The sequence below is a fragment of the Sus scrofa genome, chromosome 17 (genome assembly GCF_054392235.1).
Source record: "Sus scrofa isolate SSC_HxYL_T2T_F1_AM1 chromosome 17, Sscrofa_HxYL_maternal_Yorkshire_Landrace_v2.0, whole genome shotgun sequence".
Lineage (NCBI taxonomy): Eukaryota > Metazoa > Chordata > Mammalia > Artiodactyla > Suidae > Sus > Sus scrofa.
The window spans coordinates 58,146,108-58,167,830 of NC_139399.1; the positions used below are offsets into that span (position 1 = coordinate 58,146,108).

The window sequence follows — 21,723 nt, forward strand, 5'->3', positions numbered from 1 at the left end:
CCTTAACCCACGAGTGATGCCTGGGATCAAACCTGCATCCTCATGGATACTAGTCGGATTCTCCGCTGGGCCACAACGGGAACTCCAGAAGGTATTGTTTCTAGCTTCATTTTACTGGTGTGGAGACTGAGGCACAGAGAGGTTAAGAAGCTTCTCCAAGATCACTCAGCTAGGAAGTGGCAGTGCTGAGATTTGAACCCAGGCCTGCCTGGCTATAATTAAAGCACATGCTCTGGGCTGGCTTCAGGGTATCCTAAGGAAGGGCAGTGAGTCTGATGATTAGCAGTTCGTGCTGCCCAGCCGTGTAAATGTGAATTCAAATCCAGGGTCATTTCAAGACCTCCCACGCCTTAGGGCCCCACATCATGGCAAACACATTACAATGCACCCACATCCTACATTAAATACGTTTGAGGGGCTTGAAAAATGTTTTTCCAGGATTTTTCTAAACTTGCTTTTGAAGCTATTTGGCACAAAGAAGCATTCACTTGACACAGATTGGCTATGATTTCTAGGCAATCATCAGGAATTTGTTCAACATGAGAAAATCCAGGCAGCAAATTGGTTTTGAATGGAATGAAGTTTTTATGAATGCTAAATTTAACAATTAATGTGGCTGTCACAGAACTGCACTCTGTAAAAGTTTGAACATTCATTCATCTTGATTTTGCAGTTGTCTCCTCGTCTTTGGAGCCAATACATTCTTCTTACCATGAATGAATGTTCTTACAGGCTCCCTGAAAAGTTCGCAGAACTGAGGCACAAGTGGGTGAGATGGGCCCGTCTGAGCCCCAGCTTTGCTGCCCTAAGGCTGTGTGCTCTCGGACCAGGTACTTGGCCTCTCTGGGCCCCAGTTCCCCATCTGTATGTGCACTGGAGGACTCAATGAGATACTGCACAGCCCAGACAGAGACTGGTCCAGAGTAAGGGCCCTATGAACAAGAGCCATAAAGGACAAGAGGCAGGATGATAAGAGCATTCACTGCACCTCGATGGAACAATTGCCTTTGGGAAGTTGCAGCAAAACCAACGTGTAGATTTTCCAAGACTCAGCTCAGTTCCTGCTCAGGGGATAACTCCATACAGAGGATTCACTTTGGTGCCAGGAGGAGATCAACTTGGGCCGCACCCTTAGGATATGGAAGTTCCCAGGCTGGGGGTGGAATCGGAGCTGCAGCTGCTGGCCTACGCCACAGCCACAGCAACGCGGGATCCGAGCTGCATCTTCGACCTACACGGCCGCTCACAGCAACGCCAAATCCTTAACCCACTGAGTGAGGCCAGGGATCGAACCCACATTCTCATGGATACTAATCAGGTTTGTTACCACAGAGCCACAATGAAAACTCTGCCATCCCAGGTTTAAAAGAGAAACTCTCAAGGCAGCAACCACCCAGGTGTCCCCTGACTGATGGATAAATAACACGTGCTCTAGCCTCACAAGAGAATATTATTCCGCCTTTGAAAGGAAGGAAGTTCTGATACAGGCTACACCGTGGGGAAACCTTGAAGACATGCTGAGTGAAAGAGCCCATCACAGAAGCACGAACGCTGTATGACAGCACTTGCACCGGGTACCCGGAGCAGCCAGTTCATAGACAGAAAGAGAAGAGTGGTTGCCAGGAGCGGGGAGAGGACGGAACGGGAAGTTACTCTTTAATGGGGACAGAGTTTCTGTTTTGCAAGATAGAAAGTGCTTTAGAAAGTGGACGGTGGTGACAGCTGGATAACAAGAGGAATGGACTCAAGGCGACTGAACTGTACACTTAAAAATGGCTCAGATGGTAAATGCTACGTGCATTTTACCACAATGAAAGAATAACAACACATTTTTTAAAAAACCTCCAGGGCCCACGTCCTGGTCAGCCCGTCCGTCCCGGGTGGTGGTGGAGATGCTCTCACCTGGGCCAGCAGCCAGTCCACCAGCTTGCTCCCGGGCAGCACCGACTTGTACGTCTTCAGGTGGTAGTCTCGGTCTCTGCGGGGGGAAGCAGGCCATGAGCAGGTCAGTGGGGCGGGGTGGGGGCAACAGTCCCAACGTCCCTGCTCGAAGTGCTCAAGGCCCAAGGATTTCCAGGCTCTCCCAGCCGTGGGTTGGATGCAGGGGGCCGGCCCTGACTCCATGCCTCAGTCTCAGTGTCACCTGGGGCAGGTCTGTCCCAACCCAGGACCCCGTTATCGCCAACAGTGCGATGGGGCAGGGGCTCCAAGGCTCTGAAAACTCCCTCCAGCCTGGCTTTTCAAGCAGGGGTGACCACGCCCTCTAAGGACACAGGGCTGTGGCTGGAGACATGTTTGGCTGCCACGACCCAGCTGGGGGTGCAGAGGTACTGCCAGCATCTAGAAGGTAGCGACCAGGATGCTCTTTTTCAAGGGCCACTCCTGTGGCACGTGGAAGTTCCCCGGCTAGGGGTTGAATCGGCACTGCAGCTGCTAGCCAACACCACAGCCACAGCAACGCCAGATCCAAGCCGTATCTTCAACCCACATCGCAGCTCAGGGCAACGCCAGACCCAGATCCTTAACCTACTGAGCGAGGCCAGGGATCGAATCCGCATCCTCATGGATACTAATCAGGTTTTGATTCTGCTAAGCCACAATGGGAACTCCCCAGGATGCTCTTAAAAGCCTCTAACTGCCCAGAACGGCCCCCAAACAATTATCCAGCCTATACTGTCAAGAACGCTGAGCTCACAGAAACCTGATTTACTCTGAATGGTGAGAAAAACTTCCAGCTCTTTCCTCTTTTTTTTTATTGTTATTAACATTCGAGTGTTGAGAGGTAATAAAGCTATACAGACGCGTCAACGCCCCTGTGGGCCGGTGTGCACAGCCAGCACCAAGCAGAGGGCAGGGGTCTGTGCTGGTCCTGGCTCTTTGCTGACACACATGCTGACCTGTCATAGCATCTACCTCCTGCACACTCTTGGTATGAAGGCTTGCGCTGACCTTGCAGCCGGACCGCAACAATTTCTCAGCCTTTGAGTTTAGGTGGCCAGCCCCTTGGGGCTCTTAGAGGCCAGCTGGGAAGTTCTCAGGCTTTCAGGAATTGGGGGCCCAGCAGGTCACATGTGCGGTAAGTGGGGATCTCCTGCTGACCCAGCCACTTTCTCCTCTGGGGGCTGACAGAGGGGCCTCTCCCGCAAGGTCAGAGGCTGGACCGAGGTGGCCCTACCTGCCTTCTGGGCTTGCAAAAAGGCAAGGAAGCAGATCGAGAGATGAAAGGGGCTCCCCGGGCCTGACCTCCGATGAGGCACAGGAAAAGCCCCTCCTCCCCACTCCCGTGAGCTGTCGGGACAGGGGGGCAGAGGCATCAGCAGCAGGTAAGGATAAGGTCACCCTCCCTGTCCCTGCATCCATCACCATAAGCTTCAGGGTAAAGACAAGCACCAACTACCCGCACCAATAAAGCCCTTACTATGTGCCAGGCGCCATTCAAATTTAATCCTCATGACAACTAAGGGATGGGAGCTATTCTTATGCCCATTTCGCAGATGCAGAAACAGAGGCAAAAGAAATGAACACCCTCTCAACAATCATTCAACAAACATTTACTGAGGGCTCCTTTGCCCTAGACCTGCATTCTCCAGCAAGTGGCCGTTTTTCAATCAATCCATGTTAAATCAGACTTGAGAGCACACCTTTCAGTCTCAGGGAACTGAAAGCCGCATGTGACTAGTGGCTACCACACTGGTACAGAACACAGGCACAGAGCACAGGCAGCGAGCGCTGCTATCAGCACAGGAAGTTCTACCGGACAGCACTATGCTGGGTGCTGCCAAGGGCGGGGGCACAGGGCAGTGAGCAAGTCCCCTGTCCTCGGTGCGTGTACAGTTCAGTAGAGAAGTCAGAGCATGTATGAAGAAATAAATACAGCGTATGTCAGGCACTGACAAGCTTCGGGAAGAAAACCACAGCGAAGTAAGGAGGGCAGTGCATTCCAGAGGGTGAGGCTCTAAAAAGGTGGGTAGGGAAGGCCCCTCTGATTTGGAGACATTTGAAGGCAGTAAGGGGGGAAAACAGGCAGATATGGTAGCGGAAGAACATTCCAGGCAGGGGAACAGCATGTGCAAAGGCTCCAAGGTAGATCTATTATGATCCCCATTCCACAGAAGACAACATCGCTGCACTAGCGGGTTAAACACTGCTGCACATAGCTGGTGACTTCCTAGCAGGTTGAGAGCCAAGCTCAGCCTATCTGGCCCCCGAACGAACACCCCTCACCACCATTCTGCAGTGGTTCCCACAAATTAACTCACTCGATCCTGATGACAAACCTACAGGGCAGGTGCAGGTACTGCCTCCTTTGAGGGAGGGAGGACCGAGGCTCAGAGAGGCTACGCTACTGGCCCAAGGCCACACAGCTAAGAAGAGGCAGAGATGAAACTGAAGGCTGGAGAGAGTAACTTACTTGATCACGGGGGTATAGAGGCTGTGAAGACGGCAGTAAAGCCTCACACCCTGAAAGAGAAAAAGAGGGCGTCTGGGATCAGGCCACATCCTTCAGGGGCCTCCAAACCCAGGCTTCTGGGAGAGATGGGGCAAGGGGGACCATTGGGGCAGTGGAGAACAGGCCACTGGGGCACAGGCCTGCTCTGCGGTGACCACGGGGTCCAGGTCATGGGGTCAGGGAAGGGTCCCCACCTTGGACATGATGTCCTCCAGCTCACTCCGGGCCTTATAGGTGCCATCGTCGTAGCGGAAGCGGTACATCACCTGCTCGTTCTTGAACTGGTGCTTGTCGGAGACTGGAGGGACCCAGGGCTGGTGAGGCCAGGCATGCCCCTCGGCCCCTCCCAACCCATACCTACCAATATCACCCTCCACTCAGCCAGGTCCTGTGCCAGGTGCAAATCCACCAACCCCCTGCCCACACGCCAATTCAGAAACCAGGACCTCCCAATACATGCGGGGTGCTGTGGAAACCTGCAGCCTGGGGGTTTGGGCGTCTGCCAGTCTCCTGAGAGGCCAAAGGTGCCCCCCTCCAGCCTGCGCTGGGACCCACCTGCCCAGCATCTCCCTGGAACTAGACCAGGAAGTGGGCCGGGGTCTGACACCATGTCGTCCCGACTTAGGGAACCACCTCTACACAGTGGCCCTGAAGCGCCCCTCATGCTCCTCTTGCTTCACCCCCAACTTTGGATCCATTAGCCAATCCTGCAGGCTCTGCCTTTAAACGTTAAGAATCAGACTCTGCACTCCCACCCTGGTCCACACTTGGGCTGTCACAGCTGCCACCCTCCCAGGGTCAGAGGGATCCTGGTAACATCTAAGTCTAAGCAGGTCTTTCCTTTACTCAAAAGACTCAGCACTGGTTTCACGCTGCCCTCAGAGTAAAAGCAACAGACCCACCATCCCCTATAAGGCCCTGGCCCCTGGCCCCTTGCCCCATGCCCTCTGGCTTCATCTCCTAACCGTCCTGGCCCCTTCACAGCATCCACACCGGCCTCCCCACCATTCCCTGAACACACCACCCACACGCCTGTCCCGGGGAGGCGCATTGGCTGTCCCCTCTGCCTGGAAGCCCATGCCCACCTGGCTCCCTCCCTCCCCCAGTGTTCACCTTCTCACCTCCCCAACGCTCCCATTCGAAGGTGAACACCGCGCCCACTTTTGCTCCCTCCTGGGCACCCATCACCCTTTATCACCCACGTTTCCTTCATCTCATTTATTATCTGCCCCTCCAACTTGAACGTGGGCCCCACAAGGACACGGCTTTTCATCTGTCCCCTTCACTGCTGTGGGGACAGTGCACACAAAAAGCGCTCAATAAATGTTTGTTGGGTGGCTTAAGCCTGCCTCTTTTGAAAGGACAAAGAGAAAATCCTACTCCCCTGGCCCTGATTTTTGGGGGTGGCCCTGATCTGCAGGTGCCCTGGGAGAATGCTGGGTCTCCCAGCCCTGCGAGCAGTCTTATAGGGCAGCCACGTTCCTGGGGCCACACTGTGCCCGGGGAGCAGGCAGCTGCACAGAACTAAATAAACGGCCCCCAAGTTAGTGGAAGCACAGCGCAGGTGAGGTCCGACCCTGTCCTAGCCCTCCGCCCCCTGGGCCCAGCCCCCACTCACCGTGGTGGATAATGCCATTCTCCAGCAAGGCCTGGCCCAGGTTCACACCTTCTTCCATCTTGCTGATCTCGCCAATTTCCAGGAGCCAGGCAACAAACTCACTGCCAGGAACATAACACGCGGTTGAGAGGACCTCCCCAGTCCTGGACTGTAGGGAACAGCACTAAACTCACCTGGCCCACCTACTGCGAGGACTGGCAGCCAGAACTGCCCGCAGGGAAGCAGAGTGCTCAGGACTCCCAGGCCTGGGGGTCATGGGGAGGCCTGATGCTTTTCCCCAAGACCAACAGCAGAGAGGTGGGTGTGAGCAGACCCCAGGCCCCACCTCAGGCTCACTGGATGGATGGCTGGATGGCTGGATGGCTGGATGGATGGCTGGCTGAATGGAAGGATGTATGGATAGGTGGGTGGATGGTCAGACGGAAGGCTGGTTGGATGGAAGGATGGATGGACGGAAAGAAGGAAGGGAGGGAGGGAGGAAGGGAGGAGGGGAGAGCAGACAGACACATGAGTGGATAAGTGAATGAAAAGTGAGCCATGACTCGATCTGGCAGATACATGATTAGGGGACTGAAATGACGGGGTGTTGGGGGTGGAGGGACGAGGGGAATGGATGGGTAGTGGAGAGATTACTGGGTGGATCAGTCGGGGATGGACGACGGATGACTAGAGAGACGGAGGCATCAAGAAACCAATAAGCAGGAAGAAATAAGGACCCAGAAAGATGATAGTGGAGAGTCAGGAGAGCCAGTGGTGAGCAAATGAGGTCCTTCTCCCACTTACAACCCTCCAACGGGCTTCCTGGTTACTCTCAGAAAAACACCCAAATTGCCCACCTGATAACAAGGCCCTGCATGAACTGTCCCACCTCATCTCCTGTACCCCTCGCTTATTCTGCTTTAGCCACACCCACCATCTTCCCCTTCTTAAAATAAAAAAAAACAAAAACAAAAACAAAAAAAAAAACAGATTCCTGCTTGCGTTGGGGCCTTTGCATTTGCTATTCCTGCTGCCTAGAAACACCTTTTCCCCCAGTAGTTCTTCACAGCCTCTTCCTTTCATCTTTAAGTCTCAGTTCAAACGCCACCTCCTCAGAGAAGCCTTCCCTGACTACCTCCTCAAAAGCAGTCTCCCCAACCCCACACAATCCATCCCATCTTTCAGTTTTACTTCCTTTTAGCACTTATCCCTGGAGTTGTACTATTTACAGACTTATTTACATGTTTATCAGCCATCTCCCTGAACCAGAAGGACCCCTCCATGCTGTCAGGGATTTTTACCTAATTCACAGCTCTATGCTCCCCCAACCCATGGAAGAGGAGAAAAGCACAGCAGGCTCAACAATCTTTTGAGCAAATGAAGGAAAGAACCATCAAACAAGAAGGAACACTCTGGGGCTCAGCAGGAAGGTCTCGGGGAGAAAGACATGCTCACGGCCCAGAGGAAATCAGGCAAATCCTATGTGACTGCCCAGTGGGGCCGAGGCACAGCCAGACGCCCGGTCCTGGCTCTTGGAGGCACGTTCGGGCTCCGTGCAGAGCTCAGCCCACTGGAAGTCAGCAGGGAAGGGGGGTGCCGGGAACGCGGGGCAATCTGTACTCAATGAAAGCTGGTGGCAGCAGGCCAGACCCGCCTGCTTATGGAAACCAGCTGTCCTGCCTCCAATTACAGGGCCAGAGGGGGCAGGGCTATTTTTAGCCTGCCCGTGTTTGGCTGGGCAAAGACCTGCCTTGTGTGTAGGTAGCGGTGTGCCCCGAGGCATTCAGAGAGCCCCGGTGCGGGCGGGGGAAGAGATCCACGTGGTTGGTGCAGGGGGAGCCCCGAGCAGGGAAGAGCTGGTTCTGGGTCCTGTCCACCTCCAGGTCTCGTCTCCAAGGCCCCAGAATCCGAGGCAGAAAGAAAGCAGCTGAGAGTGGGGAACTGATGCGGAGTGTGTACTCTCTCAGAAGCCGCAGGCTCCGCCTCCCCGCTGCCCACCAGCCGTCCCGTGGGGGCCACCTCTGGCATGGACCAGCAGCCAGGGTGGGGGGACAGGAAGTTCCCCACAGCAGCTACCAGGCTGAAAAAGGCAGCCCAGACGACAGCAAGTGCGACCCAGGTTTCCACTTCCTTTTTGAGCATCAAGGAAGGGTCACAGTCTGCTGGGCAAATTTGGGCAAACTGCTGTCCCTCTCTGGGCCTCAACAGGCTCCATCAAGCAAGTGGTTCATTGATGGTCTTTCTGGATTTTACTGGGTAACTTTCTAATCATACTGAATCTTAAGCAGGGATCCAGCGTACAAAACCGGACAAAATTCACCTCTAATGCAAGGACCTTGAACCTCATAAATGAGTAAAAGGGGCCAGATGGAAACTCTGCTGAACCAGCCAGTGCTTCTGAAGACGGCAGCCCCTCAGCGCAGCCAACAGTGGCCACGTGGGAAAACTAAAGCATCTGAAACTTTTCAAGGGAAGCCGGAAATCTAGCATTTCCTGTGAAATCTCCCAACTGTTAAATGTTGACATTGAATCCACAATTTTCCGAAAGTGCCGTGTGGCCCATGGAGAGCACATCTGTGAATTGCATGGGGTCAGTGGGGCACCATGTGCCACCAGAGTGCAAGGAAGGGTGTTACAGGCAGGGGGATCAGCATTCACAAAAGCCCTGAGTGCGGAGTAAGGTTAGGAAGCCAACCAACTGCCAGCTGCTGGGGGCTGGGGGACAAAGGACAGCGAGATCCAGTCTTCCAGAAAGACGTTATCTCGGAGCACTGGGGACACAGAGAGAAGGTCAGGCTACTTGGGTGGGACGTCTGAGATTCAGGAGTGGGGGGACCAGGGAGAGTTAGCATGTGTCAGCCTCCATCCCTCTTCCTCCCTGTCCTCCAATAGCGTGCGTGTACTTCACCAGCTGTGTGTCATGTCCAAGTCTGATGCTGGGCACAGGAGATACAGCTAGGTCTTGGCAGGCCTCCCAGGAAAGGCCCCAAGAGGAGACCCAGTGACCACTCACCCTGAGTACAAGAATCCCATTTCTTCCATTCATCTAATCCCAGACTTCAGTTCATCTAATGACATCTAACTCTGTCCAGGGTGAAACCAAAGGCCTTCTCCTTCCAGGAAGCCTTCCCTGACTGCCCTGCCAGAGAGACCATCACACCTTGTCCCCTGAGCTCTTAAAGTGTTCTCATTCAAGGCCTGAGTGATGAGTTCATCCTCGCCTCCCTCTCCTGCGTCAGCTCTTTCAGTGGGTTCCCAGAGCACCTGGAACAGAATCTGAACCCTTCAGCCCTTACCTGCCTGATCTGGCACCTGCCAACCCCTGCAGCCTCATCCCCCCGCCACCTCCACCTCGGCCACTCCCTCCCTCTAGCCACGCTGGCCTCCTCGCTGTCCCTCAATTTACTCAAGGCTCATTCCAGCCTTGTGGCTTTTGCACTTGCTGTTCCCTCTGCCAGAAATGCTATTCCCTCAGATCTTCTCATGGTTGGCTCTTGCTTGGCATTCCTGACCCACCCTAGAAAAACTGCACCCCTTTCCTGGCCTCCTTACATCAACCTATTTATTTTCCTATAGCACTCGTTGCTCACTGAAATTCCCTTCCTTGCTTGTATTTATCGACTTGTATACTCTTTGATTCCCTCACTGGATGGCTCTCTCTCTGACGGCAGGGATTTCCTCTTGTCCTGTTCGCTGCTGGCACACGGTAAGGGCTTAGCAAGCACTGAATGACTGGGATGGAAGGATGAGTCAAGTCAGTCTCCGCAGCTAATCTGAGGATCCTAGAGGGCAAACGCCATGTTCCTGCCATGAGGCCTCCAGAAATAACACAGACTTTATTCCTTGGTTTTTTTCACGTGCCATCTATGAATTCTGTCTCTGACATGGCAGAAATGGGCTGCCCCTTAATCCCAATACACATTCCCATTATGCTTGCCCACAACGTGGGGGCATGAGTGTGTCACATGCGTTTTCTCACTGTATCTTCCAACAATCTGGCAGGGCACGTTTTATTATCTCTCACTAGTTGATCATTTCCTGACATTCAGAGAGGTTAAGAAACTTTGCCCAAAGTCACACAGCTAGAAGGTGGGAGGAACCAGGGCTTGAGTCCAAGTCTGACTCAAAGCCCAACCCTTGAAGGTTATAAAGATAAATCAGACAGTTCTGTATTCATGGAGTCCCCACCCAGTTACAGAGACAGCTAACTATCGAGGAAGAATGAAAAGTAAATAAAGATAAAAATAGATAAAGAGGGAGTTCCCATTGTGGCTCAGCGGTAATGAACCTGACTGGCATCCATGAGGATCCAGGTTTGATCCCTGGCCTTGCTCAGTGGGTTATAGATCCGGCATTGCCTGAGCTGTGGTGTAGGTTGCAGACGCGGCTGGGATCTGGCATTGCTGTGGCTATAGTGCAGCCTGGCACCTGCAGTTCCAATTCAACCCCTAGCCTGGGAACTTCCATATGCTGCGGGTGCAACCCTAAAAATACCAAGGGAAACAAAACAAAACAAAACAAAACAAAAAAAAAAACGGGTAAACAGGAGTTCCCATTGTGGCTCAGTGGGTTAAGAATCTAACTAGTACCCATGAAGATGCAGGTTTGACCCCTGGCCTCGCGTCAGTGGGTTAATGATACGGTAGGTTGCAGACGTGACTAGGATTCCACATGGCTGTGGCTGTGGTGTAGGCCAGCAGCTGCAGCTCCAATTCCACCCCTAGCCCTGGAACTTTCATATGCCAAAGGTGTGGCCCTTAAAAAAAAGAAGAAGAAAAGAAAAAAAAAAGGATAAAAACAGTGGAGTATGGTAGGGCAGAGTCCCGGGTTCAAATCCTAGCCTCCGAGGGGAGGCTCTGTGACCTTGTGCGGACCCTTTCCCTCTCTGTGCCTCTGCGTCCTCACCCTTAAAATGGGAATAATGGCAGTAAGCTGCCTCACCGTGTCCCATGCAGGTTAAAAATGGCCACGCAGCAGCGCCCTGAGCAGAGAGAGGCTCCACAGTTGTGTCTGTGGAGCTGCGGGTTCCTTCCACCCGAGGGGACCAGGAGGAGGACCCCCGAGCCTCCGGGGCTGAGTGCAGAGCACAGCGGGCCAGGGAGGAGAGTTTTATTAGCGCTATCTCCTGCAGGAAGTCTGGTCCTGAAGGCCCCGGTGATTACAAAACAAGCTGCACTCCTGGCCCTGCTTCAAATGGGCCGTAAAAGAAATCCCTCCTAATCCTTCCTGTGGAGACAGCGTGCTCTGCTGAACCCCTAATCGCACACAGGTTAGCCCATCCGGCTGGACTAAGCTCTCTGAAGGGTTTGGCAAGAGGTGGGAGGTCCTCTGACCCTGGGGGGGCGGAAGCAAACCCCTCCGGAAAGAAAACCCTCCTTTCTGCCCAGGAATCAGGGATTGACTGGTGGAGACCAGCCAGACTGCCCTTGCCTGCTTCCTGCAGGTCTGGGGCCCATACTCCCCTCTCCACAGGCCCTCCTGGGGAGCTGGTTGCTGGGGTCATTGGCCCTGAGGGCAAAGACAGCCTGACCCCAAGGCATCCGAGTCACCCCTCCAGGGGCCGAACTACCCCTAAAAGCCCCTGCCCGCTGCCCTGCCAACCACAGGCCTCAGGCTGTACCAATTAGCTCAGTCTCCAAGTGCGCATCCAACATCCATTCCACACAGGACCACCTGCCGGGCACGTCAACCATAACGTGTGCAGACAGAGGCGCCTGCTTCCTGCCTCATCCCTCCTCGTCCTAATCCCTGCGTCCTCTCTCTACCCGTCCCCTTGCAGATTTCATTCAGTCTCACGGCTCTGAAAACTATCTAAATGCCCACATCCCCTGCATTTAGGTCTCCCACCCAGACTTTGCTTCCCAAGTCAAGATATCATATCCAAAAAAAAAAAAAAAAAAAAAAAAAAGGAGTTCCCATTGTGGTTCAGCAGGTTAAGAACCTGACATAGTGTCCATGAAGGATGTAGGATTGATCCCTGGTCTTGCTCTTGCTCAGTGAGTTAAGGATCCAGCATGAGCTGTGCTGTAGGTCGCAGATGGGCTCAGATCTGGCGTGGACTGCTGTGGCTGTGACGTAGGCCGGCAGCTGTAGCTCCAATTCAACCCCTAGCCTGGAACTTCCATGTGCTGCAGATGCGGCCCTAAAAAGACCAAAAAAAAAAAGAGATTTCATACCCAGCTAACAAACTCCCATCTCCAGCCGTGGGCCTGTCTCAATGTAGGCATCCAAACAGAGCCTCTGCACTGCTCCCGAGCCCTGAAAGCTCCCTCCGTCTCCTTCCCCTTCTCAGCAGGCGGCAGTCCAGCCTCCCTGGAGCTCACACTCCTGAATTTCCTTTTCCCCACCCCATCAGCAAATGCTGTCACCCACAAAATGATCCGCAAGGTAACCGCATGACCCCGTCTCTGCTGTGACGTCCCCTCCCACATGTATAATAATTACCGCGGCTTTTCTCCGAGGCCTTTTCAAAAGCTTTTGGGAAACGGGTGAGGTCTAAGTTAATAAATTCTAAATAAAGTCCTAGCCTGGCAGGTGAGCTTCCCTCCCCACAAGCCTCACAAGGTCACAAGCCCTGCGTGTTCTTGTAGCCTCTCCAGAGTGTCGACCACTGAGTCTAACACACAACAGGGCCTAGGACCAGCTTGATGGTTTTACGGGGACTGAGCTTCTGCACCACCCAATCGCCAGCCCCCTCTTTCAGGTGAATGAGATTTAAACCTGGGTTCAGGCTCCAATCCCGTCTCACCTGTGCTCTGACCCGTGGATCCTAGGTTATAAAATGGGGTCGAGGGTAATCATGTTTTATTATTAGGAAATAATGTACTTTTCAAACATCATTGAAATTGGAGGCCCAAAGTACTGAAAAACTTACAGGACTCCCCCCCACCCCCAACATGTGTATCTCGGGAAGGGAGGCCTCACCAGACACTAACCTTGACCTCGGTGGGCCCTCTTGCCTCTAGAACTGGGAGAAAATAAATTTCTGTTGTGGCAGCTGCTCAGTCGGTGATAGTTTGTTACGGCCTCTAAACAGGTTAATTCAGGGGCCTACAGCCTGCTCTTCCAGTCTTTCCAAAGCCTTTGAAATCAAGCCCCTGCCTTAAACACCTCTCTGCTCGACATATTCAGAAGGGCTTCTCTTCTCTTGAATGCTACAGCAGTGTTTTCCAATCCACAGTGGGCGACCCATTCATAGTTTGTGAGGTCCATTTCATGGGTCACACTCAGCATTATTTTTGAAATGAAGAATAGAATAGAATAAAAACATCTTTTCAGAGTGTATCAGGCATAGTAAGTTCTGCGAAGCTTTGGCTGGATGTGTATACAGGGTCACAGTGTAAAACTTCCACTATGCAGTGATTTGTAGTCAAAAACATTTGAAAGACCTGCTATGGGGACCCCACTATCCTTGATCTCTGGCTCCCTAAGGATGCAGGGTGCTTACTGGCTGTGCCCAGAAGGGCTCCTGGGGGAAGGTGCAAGGCGGGGAACAGCCAAGGGGGGCTGCCCACCTCCAGCCTCCAACAGAGAACCAGGGATCCAGCAGAGGCGCCACTCACTTGCCGAGGAAGCACTTGGGGACGGTGCTCAGCTTTCTCCGGCGGTCCTTGATCAGGTTCACCTTCTTGTTCATCATCATGTGGTAAAGCTTCTCTCCCTTCTCCGCGATCATGACGTAGGCATCGCGCTCCATGCCCAGCTTCAGGCCTATGAAGGGAGCAGGAGTCAGCACCAGTGGGGAGCAGGGGGCGGGGCTGCAGCTCCTGAACGCCTGCCCCCCCATTACTGCCACAGCCAGAGGTTATCCCAGAGCACTCACTGAATGTCAGAGACCGTTTTAGGCACCTGCTAGTGGCCCCACACGAGAAATTTGTAGGGGAGGGTGGCTAAGCTCCCCCATTTCACAGATGGCAAAGCTGAGGCCCAGACAGGTTAAGTCCCAGAGTCTTAAGCAGGTCGACCCTTCAACCTGAAGATGGGTTTCTGACTTCAGAGGTTTTCAGAAAGCCCACTGAGATCTTCCCTCCAGGCCAGGGATGGAAATTTGCCTGTTTCTCTGGACCCCAATCACTGCTCCATAGTTTCTATTTGGACCCCGTCCAATCCTGACAATAATAGCAATGGCAAATAATAACAGCAAATGCCTTTATAATGCGTAATCTATGCCACTTGATCCTCCCAGGAAACCTACAAGTTCCATTATTCCCACTTTACAGATGAAGAAACTGAGGCCCAGAGAATTTAAGTTCTCTGTCAAAGGTTGCCCATCTAGAAGAAGTGGACCTAGGATTTAGACCCTCAGGTTTGGCTCCAGATCTGTGCTCCTGACCGCAGATGCACCACCCCTGTAAACTCAGCCCTGAGTTCAGGGTTTAAACGATACCCTGATTCTAACAACCCAGGCTTCCTCAGGCCACACCCCACTCATGATCACATCTATCCAGCACTGACCACAGCCCTCCATCCTGACCACAAAGATATTGATCAGCCACACCCAGTCCCGACCACATACCCAGCTCTGATCCGTGTCAAAAGTCACACACTGCCCCAACAGGGGCCAAGTTTGGTAGTTTATTTGGCCTAATGGCATTTAAATAAATTTTGATGATGCAACATTTAAAATAAAGAACCATCACCTAAAACCCCAGATGTCTAACTTCCAAAAAAAAAAAAAAAATCAAGGGATCTGGCCAGGCTGGGCCCCTGTTCATTCCTGAGATGGTGGTGACCGGTCCTTGGGAGGAAGCAGGGACAGGAGAGAAGTGGATAGACTCGGCATGTATGTGTTAGGCTGAATTAAAGGGACTCGATCTACTGCACCAGGGGAGCAGGCAGCCACCAGGGCGGACACCAAGAGTTTGAATCTGAGTTCCTCCTGGACGAATGAAGGAGCCACTTTCTAAGATGGGGACGTCGAGGGGATGAGTGTGTTTAGGGCAGAAGACAAGGCGGAAGTTATGAATTCTGATTAGGAGTTCCTGCTGTGGCACAGCAGGATCAGTGGTCTTTCTGCAGTGCCAGGACGCGGGTTCAATTCCCAGCCTGGCACAGTGGGTAAAAGGAACCCACCCTGCCTCAGCTGCAGTGTAGATCACAGCTGCAGCTCAGATCTGATCCCTGGCCTGGGAACTCCATGTGCCACTGAGTGGAGGGAGGGAGGAAGGAAGGAAGGAAGGGAGAATTCTGATTAGACATGGTGTGAGATGTCCACGACACATCCAAGGGTTGATTTCAAGTGGACAGAAGACAGATACGGAGGAAACTGAGCCTCTGTTCCCTCCTCTGTAAAGTGGGGAGGTAGGGACCATTTTTAGGACTGCACGTCATCTGCAGGGTTGATTGACTCCAAACCTCATTTAGCAGCACCACGACGCTCTGCAGCAGGAACGTCCATCCCCATTTATCAGACACACCACCGACGTCTGGGAAGCGGATACGACTCACCTCCAAACACACCACGGCCTCCCCTTCCTGTTGATCCCTGCACAACAGTCCAGCCCCCACCCCCCCAATCACAACCAGCTCTGCAGTTCGAGGGGCTCAGAGAGTCACAACCACAGGTAAGTAAGCGGCAACCCCAAGAACCCTCCTCCCAGACAGAATCCGTGAATGTCAAACAAAAGGAACCCCAGGTGGAGGGAAGAGAACCAGGGAGGGGTCAGAGGCACCTAGGGAGCCTCCTGACTACCAACCCTCAAGGGTGAAGGAAGCCAAGAATCCCAGGACGACCAAGCACATCGGCAAGACCTTGGGTGAGTCCCTTCCACGGGCCTCAGCTTCCCCATCCACCTAGAGGGCTAAACCAAACGAGCTGAGGTCCCGCCAAGTTAAACAGCCCCAGAGCTCCCTGCCCCCTCAAAGGCCTGCTTTTTATAGCTCTGATCCTTCTGGAAAGGACCCTGTGCCCCTTCCCTAAACACAGCTCACTCTATAGAAGTGACGGGACTGGGGGAAGCCACACCCGTCCCCCCAGGGATCCCGGAAAGGCCCGAGCCACTCACTCTCGCGCTGCTCCCGCTCACGGATGATGGCGTCCAGCCACTTCTGCTTCTCCTCCGCCGTCTTGGCCATGCAGACAAACCACTTGTTCTTGGCTGTGTTATGGATCTTCCAGCCATTGGTGACCGTGTAGCCATTGCTGTGATAATCCGCTGGCGGGGGCAGGAGGCAAGGGCGGGTCAGCAAGAGCCCAGCCGTGCAACCCAACACTCACCGTTATACGTTTACGAGTGAGATCCTGGGACCCGCCCTTCCTGCTCCAGAAAGACAGGGCACCAGGTCCCCAGTGGGATGGGGACTTGGGAGTGGAACTTACCTCCCTTCCAATGTTCCCTCTCCTGTCTCTTCTCAGGTGGGCAAGGAAGACCCGCAAGCAAGGAACTCTCCCAACCCTCAACTCCAGGGGCTTCAGGCAGGAATGACTCAAGGGGGGCCCTGCCCGCAGCCCGGGAGCACTTCCCTGCCTCCAGACCTGTCTCCTTTGGGCACCCGGGCTACTTAAAACCCTAGTGTGAACCAATTTAGACAATGCCAAGTTGCAGGCCTGTATGCACTGCTGGCTGGGATGGGGCTTCGCAAACCTCCCCCCAAACGGGCTGACACCGTCCAGGGATGTTGAAGCCAGTTGTACCCTGAATCTGAGGAGGGGTCCCCAGGTTTCACGAGACTTCCAATGGGGTCTGTGGCTCCAAACCAATTCAGAACCCCTGCCCCGGACACGCTCAAGGACAAATACACCAAGAGGTGTAAAAACAGGGTCACTGTCCATAATAGTGAATGGCAGAAACAGCCTGAAGTCCTTGACCAAATGGGTAAATGGGAGGCTATTTGTGCAACAGAAAACTACACAGCAATGGACACCAGAGACCCAATCTCACCACCATGCGGTTAAGGAAAGACGCAAGAGGAGAAAGAACAGACAGTGTATTATGTGACCATTTACACAATGACAAGAGCAAACTAATGGTTACCAGTGGGGAAAAGGTTGGGGGAAGGGATATGAGATTAAGAGGGACAAATAATTACATATAAAACAGATAAGCAACAAGGATCCACGTATAGCACAGAGAAATATAGCCATCATTTTGTAATAACGAAATGGAGTATAATCTACACAAACACTGAAGGACTGTTATACACCTGAAACTAAAATAATGATCTAAATCAACTGTACCTCAATTAAAAAAAAAAAAAAAACGAATCCATGTTCTGGCCCAGTGCTACCCAGAGAAAGATGACATGAAATAATAATAGTAAATTATATACATAATTATCTATGTAACCATATAACCATTTAAATAAAGATTCAAAAGCAAATTTTAATTCAATTGTATTAAAAGGCTTAACAGTGCACACGTAGGAGATAAAAATATTTTTAAAAAGCAAGAAAGTATCATCACAAGACTCAGGCAGGGTTTACTTCTAGCGAGAAGGAGGTGCTGTGATCTGGGAGGGGCACGTGGGGTGCTTCTGGGGTGCAGGCAGCAGTGTACTTGTTAGCCTGAGAGGCGACCACCCGGGGTTCACTTTATGTGCACATGTTTAAGGCACATTTCTGTGGGTTACCTTTCCCGATCAAAGAAAAAACTGTCTTTAACTGCAGCAGAGATTGTGCCTGGGGGCTGGGGGAGGGGGAGGGGTTCTGGCACGGCTGGGGGCGGGGCCTACCTGTCCCATCCTCCACGTTCTCCACCTCCATGACTTCCGTGTTGATGCGACCCCTGAAGATATACAGGGAGCCGTTGATGGATTTGGTCCTCTTGGTGGATTTCTTGCCCCCGGTGACCCTGAAAGACAGCGGGAAGTCACTGTCCCCTAAGCCTCACCTCACTGGGGCCTAACCATCTTCAATGGCAGGAAGGAGAAGCAGGGCAGTGACACAGAAGGGCACAGAGCCAGGAGGAGCACAGCAGCTGGGTCCGAGGCAGGGCGTCTTGGCTGGTGGTTGGGTGATGGGAACAAGTCCCTTTTCCACTCTCAGCCACAGCTTCCTCATCTGGGAAATGGGCGAAGAGCCTCGCTGACCTCCCAGGGCTGCTTTTGAGCCAACAGGAGATGGTGACGTGAAACCAACAAGAAGCAACAGAAACCCATCCTTCTAGTTTAGAAAACGGGTAGACGCTTTCAGGGTGTCCTAACAAACAGGAACTTCCTGGAATAAAATCAGAATGGAAAGGATCCTGGAGAAGGCCGTCCGTCGACGCATCCACCTACAACTACCTACCCGCCACTCATTCACTCACGCAGGTCACTCTCTTGCTCACCCATTTAGTCACTCGACACATCGTCTGACCAGCGCTTCCTATGGAAAGGCTACCAGGCTGGGACCAGAGCAGTCGCTCATCCATGCATTCAACAAGCACTCCAGAGAATGCCTATGGGCACCAGACACTATTCTAGGTACTAGGGCTGCAGCAGGGAACAAAACAAAGCCTCTGAGAATCTATCTTCCAATACATGAGGGCAGGAGGCACCCCAAAAGCGCCCCATCGTGCCCCCTTCCAGTCACTAACCCCTGTAAGGGTAACCACTATCCTGACGTCCAACCTCATGGATTCACTCTGCCTGTTTTGGAAGCTCACATACATGGAATCACACAGGGTGATGATGATGGACATTTGGGTGGTTTCCAGTTTGGTGCCCCTGTGAATATTCTGGCACGTGTCTTATGGAGAACATAGGTGCACATTTCTTTGGGTTATTTACCCAGGAGTCAAACTGCTCCATTATAAGGAATGCACATGATCGGCTTCAGTATATACCGCCGAGCCGCATCAATTTCCCACCCCCAGCAGCTTAGGAACATTCCAGTTGCTCCACATCCTCCCCAGATGGTTTTGAATGTCTCCATTTTGGTCATTCTGGTGGCACAGAGCAACGTCCCTAATAAACGTTTCATCTGTATTTCCCTGAGGAGCAAGGAGGACGACCGCCTTTTCATGTTTATCAGCCATCTGGCATCTTCCACTTATGAAATGACAGTCCCTTGACCATTCTGCTGTTGCGTTGTCTTTTTCATAATGATTTATACAGGGCCTGGCAAACTTTTTCTGGAAAAGTGCCAGAGAGTCAACATTTTCAATTTTGTGGGCCATATGGTCTCTGTTACAACTACTGAACTCAGCCCTTGAGGCGTGAGAGCATCCACAGACAACACAAAAATGAATGGGCATGGCTGCGTGCCAATAAAACTTTATTTATAAAAATAGGCAGGGGGGTTCCCATTGTGGCTCAGTGGGTAACGAACCCAACTAGTATCCATGAGGACACAGGTTTGATCCCTGGCCTCGCTCAGTGGGTTAAGGATCCAGCGTTGCTGTGAGCTGTGGTGTAGGTCGCAGATGTGGCTTGGATTCTACATTGCTATGGCTGTGGCATAGGCTGGCAGCTATAGATTCGATTAGACTCCTAGCCTGGGAACCTCCATAGGCTGCAGGTGCAGTCCTAAAAAAAGACCAAAAAAAAAAAAAAAAAAAAAAAAGGCAGAGGGCCAAATTAGGCTCACTCATAGGACTTCTTCATATGTTTTTGATAGAGTCCTTTGCAAAATGAGTTGCAAAAATCTACTCTTTGGCTTGCCGTTTTACTCTCAGTGTCTTCTGATGAACAGAAGTTCTTAATTTTAATATAGTCTGATAAGTCTATTTTTCCTTTATAATTATACTTTATGTCTAATTTTAAAAAGCTCTGCTTACTCCCAGATCACAAAGATAGCCTCCTATGCCTTCTTCTAGAAGTTTTCCTATTTTATCTCTCACATTTAAATCAGTGTTCCTTCTGAAGTTGATTTTTGTATATGGTGTGAGGTAGGGGGTCAAGACTCATTTTTTTTTCCCATTGGATATCAAACTGACTAAATGCCACATATTGAACCGCAGTGGTACTTTTCTTAAAATTCAAATGACTGCTTCCCTGGAGGTCTACCTCTGGACTCGCTATTACATCCCATTAATCTATTTGTCTCCTTTTACCCCAAAACCACATTGTCTTAATTACTGCAGCTTTATAATAAGCCTTGGTATCAGTCATGAAAGTCCTCCAGCTTTGTCCTTCTTCAAAATTGTCTTGGCTCTTTTTGTTTCTTTGTGTTGCCATGTAAATTTAAAAATCATTTATGTACATACACGCACAACCTCCCTCCTGGAATTTTTATTGGAATACATTGAGGTTCCGGCCCACGTTTGATGAGAGCACACAAAGCACTTGCTGATGATGTGGGGGCCATGCAGGTCAAAGACAGCTAAGATGCTGGCCCCAGATCCTGGGTAAATGATGGTACCATATACTGGGAATGAGAAAGACTTGAGGAGGAAAAGGTTGGAGGAGTTAAAATGAAAATGAAGAATCTTGTTTTAGACCCAAGTTAAGTGTAAGGTGTGTGGGACACACTCAAGAGAAGACTGAGATTTCTTCTACTTTACGTACCATGTGTCAAGCATCATTCTAAGGCTTGACGGGTTTTATTTTATTAACCCACAAAAACAACCTCCTCTGGGATGCAGGCTGCCTTCATCCCCATTAAACAGCTGGGAAAACAGAGACACAAAGAGCTGACATCACCTGCCCAAGGTCACTCAGCTGGCAAGCGGCAGAGCCCCTGTGTCCTTAACCACTACACACTGTGGATGCCTGTGAGGTGTCCAACAGGCAGTTGAGATCTTTGAGACTTAGCTCTCCTGCGTCTCAGTTTTCCCTTCTGAAGATGAGGAGGTGGGCTTTTAATAACTCCCCCTTCCACTTCTGATATCCAAGGAGCATCTGCTTTGGGGTCAGACAGAGCACTCTGCGTCAGAGAACTTCCCTGACCCCTGTCCCGGAGAGGCGGCACCTGGCATGGCCCAGGCAAAGACACAGCCGTAGGCGGACACCTGTCAGCGTCAGGTGTTTCCTGTGACAACAGAGTCAGGCTGGGAGTTCCAGCCACCATTGCCCAATCCCTCCGAGACCTCTCGGAGCCCAGCCCTTTGGCTCCCGACCCAGAGCAGGGACAGTGCCTGCCCGCCAGTTCTCCCAGGTGACAGACGTCTCCTCTCCCTCCAGCCAGCCCAGCCCATTTGCAGGCCTGAGGCAGGAAACGGCCTTACGGGAGCTCGTGCAGCCACGGGGCAGGCCCTAGAAGGGCCCCTGGAGTCCAGTTCATCAGCATCAGCTATGGCTTCAACAGGCGCAGCCACGCCGATGGGGGAAGGGCTTGTGCCAGGGAGGCTGAAGGCTGAGCAAACCTGGCCCAGGCCGGGAGGTCACAGAGGCCTGAAGGGACATTCTGTTTCTAAACGCCAGGGGTCTGTGCAAAACACCTGCTTCAGATAGCCCAGGGCAGGTGGTGGGGAAGGGCTTGGATGCTGGCAGTGGCCTTGGCATTGCCAAAAGAGGACTCTCAGGATGGCCCCAAGGAGAGCTGGCGGAAAGCGAGGAGGGAGAAGGGGAAACCGACAGGGGGAGAGGAGGACATGAGACAGACACAGACAGACTAACAGAGCGAGGGGGAATTAAATACCAAACGAGAAAGAGACACACGGAACTGCCACCACCCACCACCCCCTGCAGAGGGTGAAGGAAGGAGACCAGGGCCTCGGACCAGAAGGACCATGTCTCAGCTCAGGGAGGGAAGGTGGAGAGAGAGGGGCCTGTGGCTGAAGCACCTACTGCGAGCCAGATCACACGGAATAGGGAT

General features: G+C 52.3%; 1 protein-coding gene across 2 annotated transcripts in view; it reads right to left on the reverse strand.

Moving 5' to 3' along the window:
* The window catches only part of PREX1 (phosphatidylinositol-3,4,5-trisphosphate dependent Rac exchange factor 1), a 198,219-nt gene that overhangs the window by 45,435 nt on the left and 131,061 nt on the right, over positions 1-21,723 (reverse strand). For both annotated transcript variants that reach the window (XM_021078040.2, XM_085004110.1), the window contains exons 8-14: positions 17,718-17,836; positions 16,052-16,201; positions 13,610-13,757; positions 6,069-6,169; positions 4,645-4,748; positions 4,412-4,461; positions 1,903-1,978 (exon numbers count right to left, since the gene is read on the reverse strand). In XM_021078040.2, coding sequence (XP_020933699.2) covers positions 1,903-1,978; positions 4,412-4,461; positions 4,645-4,748; positions 6,069-6,169; positions 13,610-13,757; positions 16,052-16,201; positions 17,718-17,836 — 748 coding nt within the window. The remainder of the gene's footprint in view (positions 1-1,902; positions 1,979-4,411; positions 4,462-4,644; positions 4,749-6,068; positions 6,170-13,609; positions 13,758-16,051; positions 16,202-17,717; positions 17,837-21,723) is intronic.